Genomic DNA, 20,663 nt, shown 5'->3' on the forward strand with positions numbered 1-20,663 from the left:
GCATCCTGCCTTTTAACTAAACATTTTCACTTTCAACAAGGTTCATTGTAATGGTTTTCTTCGTTTTGGTCTAATCTTTAACTTTGTAAAACATCATTCTGGTTCCTATGCAGCCTCTCACGGCCTGATTACTAAATTAGAAAGGACAGGGGTCTCATGGGAAAATAACTAAGGACATAGAAAACTGTGATGGGGGGGGGGCATCATCTTACTTTGGGTTATAAGGGTACTATCGGCAGAAGGCCACAGTTCAGTTGGTGAGCGTTCAGTGGCATTTCTTGAATTTCGAACTCTGGAATTTGCCTATCCAAAAATCACTTCTAGGAACCACAGCTGGCCTGCGTTAGTCGCAAGTCGGCCCCTCTTTTACAATCGGGGGTGAAGGATAGTTAAAAAACTCTTATCTGGGGCAACTGAACACAATACTGGGTGCGTCCTGGGAAGATGGGAAGGTTTCGATTACCTTTACGGTTTGGGGATTGCGACAATTCGGAACGGGGAAGGTCGCGTTATCTGGGGCACTCTATTCCATCAGGGGAGCCGCTGACATGTAGTTCCCTTATTACGGGTCAGATTAGGGAACCTCAGTCGTCTTACCTGTCCTTTCCCTTATGGTCAATTCTCGGTTTCGTCAATTTAGCAGAAAGGAGAGGTAGTGACACGGTCTCATGGTGATTTTATTACAGACAAGTTTTGTGCAAATACTGGCGGTATTTGGAGCCAATTGGGTGGTGCGCTAGGGGTGGCAGTACGCCAATTTCGGAGCTAATCGCTCGGAAGAGTGGGAGTGTGAAGGAGAGAGAGAGAGAGAGAGAGAGAGAGAGAGAGAGAGAGTGCAACAGCAGGCTAAATAGTACACGTGCGACATGGAGAGTGGCAGTGTATTTAAGAAAGGCTATTTAGTGCATTACACAGCGAAGGGCATTTACGGGTCTGCGTTAGAATCTTGAAAGCATGCAGTTTGAGGCGGACGAGCATTAGACAGGGTAGAGAGGACATGCTTTGAGAAAAGGAAAAAGGGTACCACTGTGTCGCACTTTCTTGCATTCTCGGTCCTTCGACCAGTTGAGTCAACGCTTCAGTCACACACACACATTCTCTCAGAGTTTCGAACATACGTAACATGGGTTCATTCGTGCAGCATGGGTTAAGGGTGATCATTTTTCATCAGATCATACTAAATTTATGGGCTCGTTAGCTACGTGAGTAGTTTGTGGGCGTGCTTAGGCGCCACCTTGCAGCGTTGGTCCGCTTCGCGTATCGGACGGAGAGAGGCTTCAGATCCTTGCCAAACCTCGGTTGCGGCCCCTGATGTAACCTGTAGAGGGAGGAAAAAGAGGGGAAGGGAGGGGGACAACATTCGCGCATATCAAATACATGTATTCAAGAGTCCTTTACTTACCTCATACTCGTCTTTCCTCCTCGGGGTAGAATCCCTGGGGTATGGTTTCTGGAGTCGGGGGGGGGGGCAGTGTGTCCTTATAGGTCGTGTGCAGGGAAACGTGAAAAAAGGAAACCAGAGGTACCTAGTGCGAGGTATCTAGTTAGTAGATGTATCTCACTATCGGGGTCCTTAGACCTCCTTCAACGCTGTGATGTTCTAAGGTTCTTCAGTTCTTTGGTCAGCTCTGTTCCCTAATACCTTTGAGTGTCGTACTTTATAACATTTACATCGTTTTATTTTACCCTTCTTTTACATTCCATCATTTATACCGTTTCGTTTTACCCATCCTCAGAAGTCGAGGTCTTTCTCCACGCGAGAGTTCATGAGTCAGTCGCGTACCTTGAAGGCAGAGTATCGTGTCGTAGATCCGATCCTTCCTCCGGGGCTGGGCAACCACCTTCTAATAACCTTAAAGAGAGAGCAGAGTAGGGTGCACAGAAAAGAACTCTCCCGCCGATCCCACATTTTTAAATAAAGCATGCAGTACCCGTTCATAATTTCGAAAACCTTTATTTTGCAAAATCATTTCAGTACATGGATTCATGAGGGTGCAATCGTATTTGGCCGGACACGGCAATGACTAAAGTGCGTGCAGTGGGGGTGTTGTTTTGCAGTAATAAAAACATTAGAAAGTTTTATTCATTCATTTGTAGGAAATTAAAAACGTCTATCAACTGACTGGGGGAATCGGGGGCATTTATTTCATAATTTAGAAGCATAGTCAGACTAGTTGCAATCAGATTTCCTATATGCATACCGTGTGCTTGCGTCATAAGCGAGGTTATACATCAGCGATATAAAAATATAATACATCGTACATTTGTAATCAACATTTTTAACGGGATCCTTTTACATGTTCGTCGAGTGAACTCTCCTTCTTTCTCGTCAAGTGTACAAAGGATCATATACGTGTCTCAGGACATCAAGTTTTTTATTTTAGCAAAAAGAAACACCACGAGGTGTTCGTAAGTTCCTATTGATACCGGCGCCATTTTGGGTGGGGCCGGGTCAGTCCGGAAGTAGCATCAGGAAAAAGTTTCCTACAACCGGCGGTTGGACCAGAGTCCTTTTCGGCAGTTTAGAATTCATGCTAACAGAAGGAGTGGCAATGTCATGTTTATTTCGCTGGCGATCAAGGCAGTTGTCCCTTACCGGAAGCCTGCAGGGGCCGAGGGCTCCGCCGGGTACCCTTTTCAGACTCTTCAAGGCTGTGGAGATGTTGTCGGAGGTGGGGGCTCGCGCCCCGGCGGGCAAGCGCCCGAGTTACATTGCTGGTCAAAGTTACTCTAGCGGCCGAGGCCCGCCTTCTAGCGGACCCAGACGCCATTTTGAGGCCCTGCAGCAGTCCCCTCTCGTCGAGTCTGCAAGAGTGGAAGAGACCTTTCTGAGGAAAAAAATAGGGAATGGAACTTTGTGTTGTGGAAGCGGGACGTTCGGCTAGGGTGCAGCTGTGATGCCCCCACCTGGGGGGGCGAGGGAGACTCGTTCGCGCCGTCTCCTTCTCCCGGTGCACTCCAGGCCGCTCTCTTTCATGGGCATGCACGATGGTCTCTCCACACCCTGTGCTTCGCAAGGCCCATGCCCAGTGCTACGGAGGTATGGCCACCTGCGGCGCACATTCGGTGCTGCGCAAGTATCGGTGCAGTCATTGCATGTTCGGTGCTCCAAAAATATGGGCACCGTTGCACGTTCGGTGCTGCGCAAGTACTGGGGTGCCACCATGGTATGTTCGGTGCTACGCAGGTATTGGCACCACCGCCTGGCTGGGGGAGTTCGGCGCTGGGCCGGGGGCTGGGAGACCTCCTATCCGTGGAGGTGGGAGAGGCTCGTCCGCGTCGCCTCTCCCTCCCAGCCCAACTTGGACAAATTTCTGCAGAGGTATGGACAGGACATCCCGCCGCCCAGAGCTGCTGCGGCTGTCACGGAGGGGAAAAGAAAGAGGTGTCTCGTTCTTCTCTGGACCGGGCTTCCTTAGGTTATGGGCTGCAGCCGGACTCAGTTGGCCCCGGTCCCTGGCCATGGGTGGTCGGACCGGGGGGGGGGCATGTGGCGGGACTGCCTGCAACTATCCAGGGCCGCTGCGGCCGGACTTCCGGTGGCCCCTGCCTCTCCTCCGGCTCCCCCATATGTTAAGATTTCCTGACCGAGTGTTGGCAGCGGGGCCCGTCTTATATGGGTTGCCGCCGGTTGGGCGTAGCCGTAACCCTGCCCTACTTTGGAAGGTTCCAGAATGTGGGGGGGGCGAATGTTCTGTTGACTTTCATTTTCTACAGTTTACCGTTCTTGTTTCTAGCGTTATTGTTTCTTGTTTGTTATGTTAAATAAAAGTTCGTGTTCATCAGTGGCTTACTGATTTTGTTTCCCATTCCTTTCTTTCCAGGTTGTTTCAAGCTAAAATTTCTGTTAACAGAGTTTATGTAACACGGAAGCACGTGCAGAGGGATGACGCAGGTTCATACATTACGTACACATAAACTCAGACGGGGAGACAGTAAAAGTATGACACACAAGATCCAAAGACAAACATAAAAACAGTTATTGGCCATAATTATCTTTTTCCGTCTGTTAATTTAGAGCTAGGCTGGGTTCCCGTCTTTACATTGTCCGACCTAGGAAAACTCGAACATGTCGCTGAAATTGTTCTGGCGAAATCTGTGCCATCGGGCATAATCAAACGTGGTGGTTCTATCTGGTCTGTCCATGTGAGTCTGATTCTTCTTTGTCTCGCGCCTTTTCCCTTTCTGTCGGCCTGTTATTCCTGTCGGCCCTCTATTCCCACTCTTGCTCAGCAGAGTCGGGCATTGTGCTTTCCAGTGTCCGACACATCTACAAAAGGCGCATTGGTCTTGCCCTAAGTCTGGCCGTCCTGCGCGTAGTGTCGGGGGATAACTTTCGGGTCGTGGTGCCCAGGGGTTGTCCTGTCGATATATTTCTCTACCTGCTCTGTCCTCGTCTTTTTTCTGTCGTTGCATTGCCTCTTTGCGCCACATACCGAGACTGTCGAGCATAATAGGCGTTGTCTTATTATTGCGAAGAGCTATTTCTAACGTTTCTATTTTATCAAGGTCAAAGGATCCTACCAGTGGCCACTGTTTGTCTTGACTTTCTTTGGTATACCTGTGCCACAATTTATTATAGGCTATGGTAACTAATCCATAGTTTATGAACATGTCCTTATTAGGGGTGCCTTCCAGCGGAGCTAGATGATCCACTTCTAATAAACGGTCCGGGCTGAACCAATTATCAATCAGTGGGGAGAAGACAGACATGACGGCTCGCAACGAGGGACAAAAAGTCAGCACTGCCTATCTTATCACTGTGCGCAAAGACTAGACAGAATATTTCTATTCTACGTTGTTTGCAGGCAGTGAATACCTCATGAACCAATAACAAAGAATAACCAATAACAAGGAACAATCAATAATAAATAAAATAAAATAAGATCAGTGGGGAGAGTAAGTAGGGCGCAAAAGTCTGCGTCCTCTACCCTTTCACTATCCGTAAAGAGGAATCTGTTATTTCCTGTTTGCAGACAGAGAATCTCCAGAAGACAATTCGTGAACAGTAGTTCGGGGTCAAAGAACCCAGTTAATCAGTGTGGGAGAGGGAATCTCCCGAAAACCGTTAATAAATAATAGGATTCAGTGGGGGAGAAAAATAGGCACGACGGCTGCGTTACCTATCCTTCACTGTTTGCAAAAGGGAAAGAGCCTACTGTTTCTCCGTGTGCAGACAGTGAATCTCCAAATAAGTCAAATAAAGAGTAATACTAGTATTTTCTGAACAATCAGTCAATTATTTTGCAGTTTGTCGTGTTTACACGACCTTACCCGGACCGTATGGACAGTTTCTTGTCTTCCGAATCCAGCGCCTGTTCGTCCTCTTTTTCTCGTATTTCTCACGGCACTCCTAATGGTTCCCAGTCAGGACCGTAGATCACTCGAGAGAGGTCTGTTCGGAACTAGTGAAGTTCGGATGATCGGCTGCCAGACGAGGGTCTATTGGGCAAGAGCTCTCCCGATCGTTGCAGTCGTTCACTCTGTCGTCGGGACCTCTCCCACTGGATCCACGAGTCGCTGATGGGCCCCACGCTTGGGACGCCAATTGTAAAACCTAAAGGTTGGGGACAATCGATATTTGCCCGGCGGTATTGCCTCTGTAACCCACGAATTATTAATCAATGAAGAGGCAGGCGCTGGAGACTGGAAAGCAGGAAACAAGGTTTTATTCTCTCCGGAGGAGAACACAGCAAAACAGACAGCAGGTATCGTTCTGAGGTGCTCTAACCGCATCTCTGAGGCCTGGCCTCTTATACACAAGTTTGTCACTTTATTGCATGTAACACATTCTCGTCAATACTTTGATGTACGGAAAGACATCCCCGGGATCTCCCCCTCGGGCCCGTTCCCACAAACTTTTACAGTAGAAGTCCCCCCCCCCGGTCACAACAGGTGATGATTATCGCGCAGCTGGATATTCCGCCGATTCATGGAATGTGGGATTCGATCGGATCTCATGGGGTGGGGGGCTTTTATCAACTCGGGGGTCCTTTGATGAGGGAAGCTTTCTACTGTACGGGGAGGGGCAAGGAATAGTATCGGCAGAGCTGGGTGTCGGCCTGGGAACGAGGAAGACAAACGGGCACACGGGGAAAAAGGGGGTTTGCATCAAAGGGCCGGAGACCATGAAAGGAATGAAGGGAGGTGTTGCGCTGGGAACAGGATGGGGTTCTGAGGCAGAGCCGCGCCGAAGAGGGGTTTATGACTCAAGGCAGGTGCGAGCAGGGGGGGTTGGTCAGCGTGCAGGCTTGGTGAGGGCGAAGGGCTATGTCGGGGGCCAGTGGCAAGCAAAAAGGGCTGTTCTGATCAAGGCACCTAAAATGGCGGGCGCGCACGACAAAAGTGTGGCATCAGGGGAAAAGGCAAGATGGCGCAGATGATGTTTACCAAACCGTACTAATTTTCCACACCCCAGTTCCTTCCCTAAGTAGGTCTAAGTTGGCCCTGGTTAGTATGCTGACTACCACAGGACCTTTGTCTGCCTCATCCCCAGAAGTGTCCTCTTCTTCCTCCTCCTCATCTACATTCTCTGTTTCAGGGAGGTCTGGATCACCACGAGTACCTTCTAAGGGGGGCATGCTCCCATCTGTATGAGAAGCTTTTCTAGCATCATAAGTCTCTAAGAGACCTAACAGAAAAGGAGTGGTAGGGTTAGAACCCTGTTTCAATTTCCTGGAGGTACACAATTGTCTCATCTCCTGGAAACTGAGAGCTGCATATCTGGAAAGGACCTGTAGAGGGTCACTAAAGTCTCTCCATGGGTAGACATGCGTTCTAATGAGGTGTAAGTGATGCACCTACCTACACTATGGGTTTTCCTACTGATCCCTTTCTAAGAGTTGTAGTCAGGGTGTGCTAGGCCCTTTTTACTACAACAGCTGGTTCAGTAGAACTCAGAGTATGTCTAAGCTTGTTATATGTACCTAGAGTACCTTATGTGATCTTTTCGATGATATTTCATACGTGGTAAAAACAACAGCAAGCTCAAATCCCAACGCTGCACACCAATGTGAGAAGTTGGCCTGATATATGATGTTCACTAGTTCTAGTGATCACCTTGTATCAGTCCAAACAACCCTTATGGTGATTGGTTGTAAGTCAACCTTATAGACCAGCTATCCTAATGGTAGCATGGACAAAGCAGTCTTAGGCTAAACTCTTTTGGCATGTGAAGGCAGCTGTTTTACCACAATATAACCCCTTGAATACCAGATGTAAGGACACCACACAGGTTGTTATGAAAATAAACAGTATATTTATTAATAACAACACCAATGAACTCTTTATGAGGTCAGAGGGCAAGCACATGACAATCTCTTAAGAAAAATACTACAAGTTGCACAAAATTACAATGGTGCCTTAGAGGCCCGACAAACCATATACTAAGTAAGTGGAATGTGAGAGTCGATAAAAGGAATGGAGCTGTCCAGAGGCTGGAGGTTTGCTAGGACTACGCTATCTTCACCGTAGGTAAGTAATAGGAGGCCCACGGGACGCGGGTGCAGAGTGTGAACTCACACGCGAGATGCGTAACAACGTCTATGGACAGTACAGTTCAAGTTAAAGGTGAGTACGGACAATCCTGACTAGTTAGGACTAAAACGACTGTGGAACTGGACACTAGGACAGTTAAACTACCCTTGAGCACCGAAATGCTCTCGTTACCTCACCCACGGGCTGCGGGTGCATAGGTGCCAAAGTGTGTCGGGTTCTCGCGTTGAAGTCAATGGAGCCTGAAAGAAAAGATGCTGCAGGCGACCAGGAGGAAGATGTCCGGTGTGATCCAAGGGTGGATCGGTGAAGAAGAGGACCTGAAAGCAGAGGGGACAGTGTTCAAAGTCACTAGCCAGTGACCAGTGTGGAACGAGGAAGGAAACAGATGCTGTTGACGCGATCAGGTGAAGAGTGGACGCTTGACTCTGCAGCCACGTGGACCAGGAGGTGTCTTCGACAACCAGGATGGAGGCACGAGCTGTCCCACGCAGGCTCTCGCTGTCGGCGGTGTTGGATCCGGAATCGGCGTCAAAAGGCCTTGGCAAAGGCAAACCACGCGGTGAGTGGAGAAAGCGTCTGGTGCGGACTAGGAGAGTCCGAGGCGCCCCTCCTTTGGAAGGGAGCAAGGGCCAGTCCGGAGCAACCAGACCAGCAGAAAAGATTTAAAAGTTCGTCGTCTAGGAGGCCACTAGCCAGCCGGCAAGTGACCAGACAACGCGTCGAGCAGCAACCAAGCAGAAGGGCCCCAGGCAGATCTCGTGGATGCTGGAGGGCTGATCTTCGGTGCAGGGGCTGCTCGGGGCTGGGGCTTCTCAGTCCCCAAAGCACTTGGTCGAGTTTACCTCGGGAGTCGTGCTGGAAGCGAAGTGCAGGTTCGTTCAAGATGGCCGGTCCCACGTGTCTCGTCGCACCCACGGGTCTCAGCTTTGCTGCAGAGGTGAGTTGAGGTCTGGGAATCCGGGTCTCGTCGGGCTCTGAAGTCTGGATCCTCAAGGGAAGACGACAAAGTGAAGCCGCTGGACGCTTGATGGTGCCTGCAGTTGCAGGGTGGACACTCCTTGCCCACAAGGGAGATTCTTCAGTCTTCTGTGGAGCAGAACGTCGAAGTCCAGAGTTTCTTCTTGTAAAGTTGTTCAGGATAATCTAATTTGGAATGGGACCAGCTCCTACCTTTATCCTGCTAAAGGGGGCTGTACTGCTGACTAGGTCCCTCCCCTGGGTGGGACCAGGAAGGGGGGTGGTTACACCCCCTATCCTTTGTCCGGATTTTGCGCCAGAGCTGGGGCAGGGATGCCCCAGCAACTGGTTTGAACCGGTGTGTGCACAGGGCACCTTGTGTGCCCCAGGCATGTCTCATTCCTTTCAGGCCTCCCTACCTCAATACACAAAATCCTGTCTGGGGTGGTGCTAGCACCTCCCAAGGCAGGAAACCCTTCGTCCAGGCCGCCCTCGCTGGAAGGACTCCCAGCAGCAGGAGGTCAGGCTTGTGTCTGTGGTGGCAGCATCCATTTTGTGATGCTGAGGCTCAAGTTAACTTTAACCTGGGTTCACAGTTACATACATGTCGTCTCCCTCTAGAGGGGTGGAATGCTACCCCCGTCGCCAGAATTGGCGAGGGGGTAGTATTCCAATTCGTATGACACCCTACTCGACATGTTTTGATAATGTTATACCAGAGTTAGCATTCAACCGCGAGGTTGATAATGCACTTAAGAGTATATGGTATAGCGTTATCATGGAACAGCTATTAGGACTTGGTTCCGCAAGCTGCAGACGGGCTCAGCTCATGCCAGATCACCATCTCACATAAAACCAAGCACTCTGCCTTCAGGATTGATAAGGCCTGCCATAGGAGTGACTGATAGGAGTATATGTGTCCATTTTAGGGTTAGATATAGGAATACTATATCTACAGCAAAGGGTGATTACACCACCTTGCCCCAGCTGTCTTGCAGCCAGTTGTGTCAGTTTTGGATGGCCAGCCAGGGGTGGCATAATACATGCTTCAGCCCCTGGTAGGCCCTGGGTACACCTATGCCCTGGATACCTAAGGTACACAGTACAGGGACTGATAAGGTGACTCAGTATCCAATTAGATATGTACCTAAGGTACAGGGAGTCCGTTTTAACAGAGAGAGCAGGAAGCCTGGGGTCCTGAATAGCAGGATCCCAGGCCAACTAAGTAAAAAACCAGCAAAACACCAGGCAAAAAGTTGGGGGTAACCATAGTCAGATATCCACCTTCCTACACAGATCTCCCTCCCTAATTCCCTGCCCCTCGTCTGGGCACTCTGACCCTCTGGTGTATGTCACACAGAGTTGGAGCTGCCAGGAGGGGGCCTTCTTCAGGGCACTGCTCCTGAGGAACTAAACAGATTGTGACACTTTGGGGCAGAGTTACAAACCCCCTGCGCCACCAGTACGTTACTTTTTGTGACGTACTGGTGGCTTATCTTACTGCTCCATATTTACAAGGACAGGGCAAGCCAACCTGAGTAAATACGGCCCCTTCACACGCAGCACTTTGCGTGAAAGGGGCGTTCCATGGGTGTTGTTGTGGGTGTTCTCACGCAACATCCAGGGAACAAGACACTTTTTCAGATTTAAGAGGAATCGTAAATCTGGAAATGCTTCTGAATGCTACGCCTCTCCAGAGGCGGCGTAGCGAGGCGCAATGAGGAAAAATGTTTTCATTTCTCCTCGTTTTTTCCTCTTTCAATGCGTGCTGCAACATTGAAAGAGGAAAATGCTTGTAGTGGTTTTTTTTGTGCAGGAAGGTGCCCCTTCCTGCACAAAAACAATAATCCCCATGACGCAGGCATCCTTGCACCATGATGCAAGGGTGCCGGCGCATGACAGCTGTTTGTGCGCCAGAGCAGGAGGAAGCACACAGATGCACATATCATTGTAAATGTCACATCCCTCTGCTTCGGAAGTGACTCAGTGCAGCGCAGCCAAAGGCCTTGTAGAACACACTGAGTCACTTTCATTGTAAATCTGCCCCCAGTCTCTCCACCTCCCTCCTGAACTGCGCTTGGACGCATCAGGAGAGCGCTATGGAAGTTCTGCAGCTTCCCTCCCGACAGGCCAATGCTCCACGCCTGTGGAGTGCAGCCCTGCCACGGGACAGCCCTCACAAGGGCTTGGGGTGATGCCTGCTCGAGCACATGCCGCGGGGCTCTCGCAAGCACCCAACAGCCCATCGTTTAATCTCCTTTGGCCACCTCCTGACTCCGGGGGCATGCTCAACTTGCTACTCTGTGCATTGTACCGGGTGGCATGTTATGTCTCCCCTAATTCTTTCCCATCCCAGAAGAGTGTCGCCCCGCTGCTCGCATTGCCCTGGTTCCATATGATTTGAGAAGGCCGGGAGCTTGAGCTATCTGCTAAGTGCTGGAACTCGCTCCATCTAAATAGCTCTCCCTGGCTGCTTTTTACCCTCCCAGGAATGTACAAGGGTTGACATGTGAATCCTTTTCAACACTGACACAATGTGGTCACAGGTTTGTTACCTCACTGGGCTCCTTTCATGCCACACACTCTCCAGGTGGTGGAGTCGGAGGGTGTTTGGTACTGGCTCCGCGAGCCGCTGCCATGCACCAGTGTCAGATCACCTGCTTCATGCGGCTCGGTACGACTGGCCTCAGTGCTATTGCTCAGTTTTTGTGGCTGTGCATTGGTTGAGGGTCTTGGAGCCCCTTGAGGGGCTGCCTGGATGTCAGCCCCTTACAGGCTTTCCTATACCAGCCAGGCGGGTCATGCAGTGGGGGTGACTCAATATGGGGCATATTACCAAGTGACAGTGATAATTATCGCTGGCCGCCCCCAGCGTGAAAATGTTTATCGCCGGCTATCGCTGATAATTATCGCTATGCCAGCGCTGTATTAACAAGGCATAGTGCAATGGCGATAATTATCCCCGCGATAGCGATGTTTTCCATGGAACATCGCTGGTTTTTCAGCGATGTTCCATTGAAAACGGCGGTAACCTTGCTGATACGACCCTGTGGTCGTATCAGCATAATCCATCCCCAATGGTAAGTATACCTAAGTCAGCATTTTTGCAGACATTAATTTTTGGCGAGACTAACGTCTGCAAAAATGCGTGGGCCTCCTTGTAAATATTGTGATGTGCACATCAGCGATAATTTACAAAGAGATCTGCCCAGTCACGCCCACTTTGCATCTCCTTAGAGATGCAAAGCGAGGCGTCGGGAAAACGGCGCGAACATGCGCTAATGCATGTTAGCGTCCCCTTGTAGATAGGGTGATGTCATTTTTGCCACTTTTTTGGCTTTTAAAGCCAAAAAAGCGTTGAAATGGCCCTTGATAATATGCCCCTCAGTTTTTAAGAAGCGGTGTATGCTCGATTCTAGGTTGATGTTTAGCCCCAGTCCAAGGCGTCTCATCTTTTTGAAGTTTTGCATGAATCGTCCGACCTCTCCATTGGCGTGGGGCCACCGTGGGGTCATTTTACGTTGGGTGACGCCCACTCCTTCAGGTCCGTCTCTTGAAACGATGGCCCATTGTCAGAGTGCCACAGAATGCAAAGACTGTCTCTATCTTCGGCTAGACATGCTCAGACGATGTGATCTCAAGAGTGTCCACTGAGTGTCTTAGTGTGTGTCCAAGACTAGCCGGTGCTGCTTCCAGTCAAGAAGGGGGTCATGATGGCCGTCACTGGTCTCCAGAGCCCCCCGACATCCGCCCCCCCCCACTCGGCCCACTCCTTACCTGCCAGGAGGTCAGGCACTTGCTGCAGATCAGGTGTCCGCAGGGCTCAATCTTCACATCCTTGTCGTTCTCAGTGCAGATCTTACACAGCTCGAAGGTGGTCCCGATGTCACAGTAGAGCTCGAACTGCTCCTGCAGGGGGCGATGTGGAGGAAGAGCAAGGTGATGAGGACTGCAGGCACAAACGCAACCTCCAAACACAACTATGAATACACAAGGGCCAGCAAGAAAACATTAACATAGAGAGAAAGTGGGAGCACCTGGGTGGGAGTGAAAGATAGAAAGAACAGCTGAGGGTGCAGACGGGAGGGCCCAGCCCACACCACAGCAGAGTTTGTGAGGGTGACTGGCTGAAAGGATGGTTTGCACTCTGACTCTGGTGGGCGTCTCCAGGCCCTCAATGGGTATGCAGAGTGTAGGAAATCTATTTCAACGGTAAACAACGTTTATCCCAAAACTTTCACCCCCGTAGGGAATCACAACGCAGTCGTTACAACAACGCGTTGTGAATCCGCATACCATTACTCCGCAAGTCGGTGTTGTATGGGGAGGTGTTGGATTAAAAATCCAACACCTTCCCTAGTGTCCGCACAGACTGCAGTTGGAATAGTAAATTATACTATTCCAACATCCAGGGCCCCCCCCCCCTCCGCAAGCCTTTGTTCTGACTTGCAGAGTAATGGTATGCGGAATCACAACGCAGTCATTGTAACAACCGCGTTGTGATTCCCTGTGGGTAAAAAGGCTGCGGGATAACGATATAGATTCATTTCAATGTAGTCACCGCAGATATTTCATCATTTGCTGGACCCTATACTTTTGCCGACTTGAGGGCTCTGTACACTTCACCCCTGCTGACCAGTTGTAAAGTTCCTGCGCTCCCACTTAACATGCGATTGCATTACCATACTCCTGACGGGTATATTTAACTTGCCTATAAGTCTCTCATGTATGAAGTGTAACCAGGGCTTAGAAATTAAATACTGCTGGTGGATGAAAGCATCAATCGTGTCATCCTCGACTCTGGCAGTGCAAACATGGCTTCAGGCCTACCACTGTAGCACAAATCTAGCAAGGTAAAAAGTGCAAAGCATAAGCACTTTAGACAATTCAAAACCACCAATTTAAATATTAATTAGTCACGCCTTTGTAAGCCGTCTAGCCCACAAGGGATGAGTGCATGATATTTGAAAGTAGGCTTTGTGGAACTGTAGTGTTGACATGACATTACAGGTACTAGCACCAAGAAGCCATTTTACCTATAGAAAGTCTGACTGGCTCATGGAGGAACACTGGGAATCAGTAGCAGGTGCTATCTCAGGATTGGGACGAGATAGAAGAATAATTAAAGAACTCTTTGTAAAAGTTTCTAAAAATAAAATGTAATGACGAAATTGGACTTTTAATAAATATTAAGAAAAAGTAACTTTTAGAAAGTAACATTTTCTCTGTCTGAAGTTTATGGAGGCTAATTTGCATTGGCTCGCTAGCTTCTCCCAGCCAGTGATTAGCCTTGAATACGAGTGAACTGCTTCTCAGGAGCAAGTAATAGACTGACCTGAATGGGTAGCGATGACACCTCTGTACTCCACATACGATATGATGCAGGATGAGGGGCTGTCAGCATCCTTTCTGACACTAAAGGTTCAACTCTTGCGTGAGTGTCAAACCCTCCAGTTCCCGGTATTGGTTTCCTGTCATCGCCCACAAATAACAATCTAATGGTTCACATAGAGCCTCACCCTTATTGGCCCCTGAAACAGATCATCAAGCCTCTCGGTTGCCAAAATGTTGACAGAGTTCACGTTGGAGGGCAGAGGAAGGAGCGATACTTATTATGGGAAGAGCTGAGGTCTATCTCCGGCACCCCTGCCAAGTGCCACCCATCTTGGATTAGCCAAACACATTTTAGTCATTTTCTTGCCTCTTGCAAGGACCCAAAATTGTCCGATAATGTATGGCTCTAGGTAGGACTGCAAAGGATGAGCCAATCAGTTTATAGGTAAAGATTGTGGGGTGCATCAAACAAGCATCATTCTAGGACCAAAAAGAGGTAGGAGTTTTCAGGTTTCATACACAGTAATTTGCATAATGATGGCATCACAGATAGTGATATCACATGAAATTTAACCCGACCATGATCAATGCAGTAAATTACCTCACAAACACATGACCTAAACCAGATCCTAAAAACAATCGTGGGGTGGAATGGCTTGGACTGAAACCTACCCCGCCTCGTCTAGCCATTGACGACCCATTCCTTATTCACCACCCAGATTTAGACTCAAGGTTTACCGCTGCCCTTTGCAGTTCTCTTCATCTTCTGTCTTGGAGTCGTCTACTATGACCACTTCCATCCTTCACTCTACTCTCAGGCCCACGTCAGGCCCACAGTTTCACCCATCCTCACTCAAGGTCCAGACTTCTGTGGTTATTACTGTGAATCCCCAGAGCGGTCTGTTGCAGCACTGGGACCCTCACCTGCTGCAGAGGGATCCTGTCACCTCCTCACGGTGGAAAACAGTCTGACATCTCTAGTGAACAAATAGTCAACAAATAGTCAACAAGGCACAGACCGACAACAAGTGGGCTGGGTATGCTCAGACGTGAGTCCCAGGTTCTCCACACCACTGGAATCAAGCTATCCTGGCTGATGAAGGCTGATAGCCAGAAACCGGTCCTTGGATGCTTGATTCCGGTCTGGGAAAGACATGGCTTGGTAGTTCGGACTGGACTGTTCCCATGAGGCACAGGGTCAGAGCTGATTTGCATATAGCCAGTGTCTAACCCAGGGTGGTGTGGAGTGCAAAAAAACGATGGATTTAGGCCCAGATCCTTGTACTGGGGTGAATGTATGACATTGTTCTACATTCTGTCCATCAACTGTGTTTTTTGCAACAGACCGACAACAAGGCACAGACGGAAAAAACAGAAGGGCTGGCAGAACGGACCAGCAGAATAGCAAGACTCTCCCACTGGACCACCAGGGATGAGGCGCAGGCAGCAGCCTGCGAGTGGAGGAGGGACTCGAACACCTACGTGAACCAGAGAGGTGCTGGGGGCAGAGGCTCAACGACGGAGCTGAACAAGGGGAGAGCAGTTTCACTCACCAGGAGGTTAGGTGATGATGGGAGTGAGGGTAAATCCAGGTAGGGTGATGATGGGAGGTAGGATGACACCATGTAGAATAATGTGAGAAAGGGTGATGACAGCAGGCAGGGTTTTGTAATGTTATGTTATACCATTTGTAGAGTGCATGGTTGCTCCAACAATTGGGCATCCTAGCACTAGTCTCACAAAGAACAAGCAGTACAGAACAACCTAACAAAAAAGTGCCACAAAGGGCATTTAAGAGTTTCTGCCCACATATATTTTGTTAACACACATATGCACATTTGGGTTTTTCACCTCTATTAATAACGAACACTTTGTCGTGCCTGGGACGGTTCTCATAGTTGAGTTTCACTTTTGTTTGACCCATAGATATTGTTTGTTATGAGCATTTAAGAGGAAAACAACCAGGTCTTCAACCCTTCCTAAAGGACCAGTGGATCTGAATTCTCCTATAAGATAAGGGGGGTGCGTTCCAGAGGGCAGGTGCTTTAGCGCGAAAAGAGCGGCCTCCTGCTCCGACTCTCTTAACACGAGGAGAAGAGGCCAGGCATAGATCAGCTGAGCACAATAACCGAGAGGGAAGATATGGAGCTTGCAGATTGAACCATAAAGAAGCCCCCTTGGGAGAAGAAGATCTTGTGAGCCATACAGAAGATTTCAAAGATTACACATTTATCCACAGGGAGCCAATACAATCTGTGAATACGGACAGCAACTGGGCAGTGTTTCATCAGAGAAAACAACAGGATGGCCAGAGGATTTTTGGCCAGTTGGAGTCTTCTGATCACAGCCTTGTTAGTTCCCGGGTATAAGATGTTACAATAGTCCAACCTGGAGAGTATTGCTGCCTCCCTGATGACTTAGGAGAGGGGATAAAAAAACAGAACGGCTTTGAGCCCACGTAAAAGCCCGAAGCAGACGTCTACCACAGATTTCACCTGTGCTTCAAAAGTCAATGCTCTGTCCACCCATACACCTACATTTGTAACCACCGGCTTGGAACGGGGAAGGAACACAAGGGAAGGAGGCCACCCGTGGTCACCCCCAAGAGTGGGAATCTGTACCAAGAAGAGAATTATAGTTTTGCTCGCTTTCAGCTGCAGGCAGTTCACAGCCATCCACTCTGCGACCGCTAACACACCTCCCTGGAAATAAGCCAGGTCCTGACTGAGGGTGTCAGAAAAAGAAAGCACAAGCTGGGTGTCGTCTGCGTAAGACGCCAGCGTGAGCCCCAGGGTCTTCACCACCTGAGCCAGGGGTTGGATATAAATATTGAACAAGGTAGGGCTCAGAGAGGGATCCTGGGGAATGCCACGGAGCAGAGCGTGTGAGTGGAAACTACAAGGAGGGGAAATAACCTGAAAAGATTGATCAGAAAGAGAGGAAGCAAACCAGGCTAAAGCAGATCCGCCTATGCCAACCTCCCGCAGGCGCTACAGCAAGATTCTGAGGCACGCAGAGTGTCAAAAGCAGAACTTAAGTCGAACAAGATCAGTACAGAGGATCTGCCTTCATCTATAGTGCTGGGTGATGTCAGGTCAGGTGATGACAGACAGTGGGGTGAAGCCATGGTGATGGAGCTGCTGAGAGGGAGGGCTGCCCCTCCAGTGATGCCATGTATGGTGATGCCAGGCAGGGTGATGATTCCAGGTAGGCTGATGCCAGGTAGGGAGATGCCATGTTGGGCGATGCCAACAGGTAGGGTGATGCAGCTCCTGGGAGGGTGGGACGCTTCACCCCCTTCAATGATGCTGGATAGAGTGATGCCAGCTCCGGTGATGATGGGAGGTAGGTTGAAGCCAGCTATGGCAATGCCAAGTAGGGTGATGCCAGGTATGGTGATGCATCTGCTGAGAGGGTGGGCTGTCCCTCCATTGATGACCTCAGTACTAAGAAGCAAACACAAGGAGATGATGGGCGGAGCTCTGAAACTTTTCAGACACTCACCCCCAGTCACAGATCTGGGTTGAATCCATCATCGTTGTTTAGCTCACTTTGCCACACAAGTTCAGACCCAGCTATATACAAATCACTCTTGACCCTGTTCCTCCTGGGAACAGTCCAGCCCAAACTGCCAAGCCAGGTCTTCCTTGAACCGGAAACAATCATCCGACCGGTTTCTGGGTAACGTTCCTCACCAGCCAGGCTAGCTTGAATCTAGTGGCAAAGTGAGCAAGGGACCCACGTCTGTGCATACCCTGCCAACTTAGGGTGAACATAGCAAACACAAGGAGATGATGGACGGAGTGCTGAAACTCTTCAGACACTCACCCCCAGTCACAGATCTGGGTTGAATCCATCATTGTTCTTTAGCTCACTTCTCCACCCCAGTTCAGACATGGCTATATGCAAATCAGTCTGACCCTGTGCCTCATGGGAACAGTTTAGCCCGAACTGCCAAGCCATGTCTTCCCTGGACCGGAAACAAGGATCCTGGGACCGGTTTCGGGCTAACACCCCTAATCAGCCAGGCTATCTTGAATCCAGTGGCAAAGTGAGCAAGGGACCCCTGTGAGCTTAGGTGTCATTCCAAAACTCGCCTAGCGTGGGGAAGCCTCCGGGTAACCATGTGCTTTAGAAACAAGCATAGAATAGAATGCCAGGTAGAGTGATGCCAGTTATGGTGATGCAGCGGCTGGGAGGATGGACTGTCCCTCCAGTGATGCAAAGTAAGGTGATGACAGATAGGGTGATGATAGCAGGTGATACCAGGTTGGGTGATGTGAGCTGTGGTGATGATAGCATGTAGGGTGGTGCCAGGTAGGGTGATATGCAGTAAGGTGATGACAGCAGGTAGGTTAATGCCAGATCAGGTGATGCCAACGTCTAAGGACGGGGTCTGAGACCCAGAATGTGTGGTGATGCTGTCACAAGAGTGGTTGGCGCAATACAAATACAGCATTGTATATAATGTTGTGAAAGATAAGTTGAAGAGGTGGCACTATCGGAGACTGAAATTAAACATCCATATTTAACTGAGCGTGAGACAGTTTTTAAATGATGATGCCGTTGACTGACATGAGTTACATAGAGGTGGATGCTGTCGGTGTGTTGATTGACCTTGGCACCATGGTTGACTATCAGTTAAATGTGGAAAGAGAACACGGATGAGGGAGGGGGGCTGGTCCATGGGGTTTGCAGCACTAAAACCGAAGTCTTCAAGTTATGGACATGATCATGTCAACAACGGGTGATGGTTTGAAAAGTGTTAGGTGGATGAATGAGGTGCAGCCACCATCTGTGGTGGCTCTCACCACATCCCCAGCTAGGACACCACCAAACTAAGTAGTGTAAACGACAAAAATCAAGGCAGCATCTGTGCATTCAGGATCTGGAACCACATCCCAGCATTCCACGAGGACCACCTAAATGCTGCTCCAACTTAGGAAAGAGTTGCAGAAGCGACTCTTTAAACAACACTACATCATGGCGCAGTAAAGTGCACGGCTCCATTCTCGAAACCCCTGCCTAGAATCAATCTCTATCCTAGAATCACTCTCTATTCCATTTCTGCCTTTGGGTTCAGCTGCCTGTCAGGTTTGATGTGAATTCTCTGATCTAACGCCGGATCCGACCTCTCCACGCGGAAGAGACATGATTGATCAATGAATGGATTTGCTCAACTGTATGCTGAAGTCTTGCTGAGGCCTTACTTGGCAGGCCCAAGGCTGTTACAACAATCCAACTCAGAAACAATGTAGTCAGATGCAACAGAGGCATCATGTTCCTTGGGAAGAAGGTGTGGCAGGGCCTGTCTTAACAGAAATAAAACGTAGAAGATAGTACAGCCCACTGAGTTGAGTTGAGCATTAAAGGCAAGGTCTCGATCCAGTGCGTGACCTCAGGGAGCGGTAAGGGTGCTGCCCCCAGTCTCACTGAATAATTAACAACAAGGGGTGGTGATGGACAGAGTCTCTGAATTAAGCAGAAAACTCTCACCCAGTCAAGAGATCAGGGCTAGATCCAACACCGTTTTTTAGCTCACTGCATCATCCCAGTTTCAGAACCTGGCTGTATGCAAATTGGTCTGTTCCTGTCCCAGTGTATGATGGGAACAGGGCAAACCAAACTACAAAGCCAATTCTTACACTGGAAAGGAAACAAGCTTCCGGGGACCGGTTTCTGGCATTTCAGCCTCTTCGGCCCGGCTTGCTTGAATCCTGATGGTGCAGTGAGCAAGGGACTCATGTCTGAGCATACCCTTCCACGCTTAGGGTGGACAAAATAATTAACAACAAGGGGTGGTGATGGACAGAGTCTCTGAATTAAGCAGAAAACTCTCACCCAGTCAAGAGATCAGGGCTAGATCCAACACCGTTTTTTAGCTCACTGCATCATCCCAGTTTCAGAACCTGGCTGTATGCAAATTGGTCTGTTCCTGTCCCAGTGTATGATGGGAACAGGGCAAACCAAACTACAAAGCCAATTCTTACACTGGAAAGGAAACAAGCTTCCGGGGACCGGTTTCTGGCATTTCAGCCTCTTCGGCCCGGCTTGCTTGAATCCTGATGGTGCAGTGAGCAAGGGACTCATGTCTGAGCATACCCTTCCACGCTTAGGGTGGACAAAATAATTAACAACAAGGGGTGGTGATGGACAGAGTCTCTGAATTAAGCAGAAAACTCTCACCCAGTCAAGAGATCAGGGCTAGATCCAACACCGTTTTTTAGCTCACTGCATCATCCCAGTTTCAGAACCTGGCTGTATGCAAATTGGTCTGTTCCTGTCCCAGTGTATGATGGGAACAGGGCAAACCAAACTACAAAGCCAATTCTTACACTGGAAAGGAAACAAACTTCCGGGGACCGGTTTCTGGCATTTCAGCCTCTTCGGCCCGGCTTGCTTGAATCCTGATGGTGCAGTGAGCAAGGGACTCATGTCTGAGCATACCCTTCCACGCTTAGGGTGGACAAAATAATTAACAACAAGGGGTGGTGATGGACAGAGTCTCTGAATTAAGCAGAAAACTCTCACCCAGTCAAGAGATCAGGGCTAGATCCAACACCGTTTTTTAGCTCACTGCATCATCCCAGTTTCAGAACCTGGCTGTATGCAAATTGGTCTGTTCCTGTCCCAGTGTATGATGGGAACAGGGCAAACCAAACTACAAAGCCAATTCTTACACTGGAAAGGAAACAAGCTTCCGGGGACCGGTTTCTGGCATTTCAGCCTCTTCGGCCCGGCTTGCTTGAATCCTGATGGTGCAGTGAGCAAGGGACTCATGTCTGAGCATACCCTTCCACGCTTAGGGTGGACAAAATAATTAACAACAAGGGGTGGTGATGGACAGAGTCTCTGAATTAAGCAGAAAACTCTCA

General features: G+C 49.3%; 1 protein-coding gene across 1 annotated transcript in view; it reads right to left on the reverse strand.

Moving 5' to 3' along the window:
• CBLC (Cbl proto-oncogene C) overlaps window positions 1–20,663 on the reverse strand; it is a 147,153-nt gene that overhangs the window by 93,319 nt on the left and 33,171 nt on the right. Inside the window, exon 5 of the mRNA XM_078651274.1 lies at window positions 12,232–12,363. Within this exon, the coding sequence (XP_078507400.1) occupies window positions 12,232–12,363 (132 nt within the window). The remainder of the gene's footprint in view (window positions 1–12,231; window positions 12,364–20,663) is intronic.

The sequence above is a fragment of the Lissotriton helveticus genome, chromosome 7, assembly GCF_964261635.1.
Source record: "Lissotriton helveticus chromosome 7, aLisHel1.1, whole genome shotgun sequence".
Classification (NCBI taxonomy): domain Eukaryota; kingdom Metazoa; phylum Chordata; class Amphibia; order Caudata; family Salamandridae; genus Lissotriton; species Lissotriton helveticus.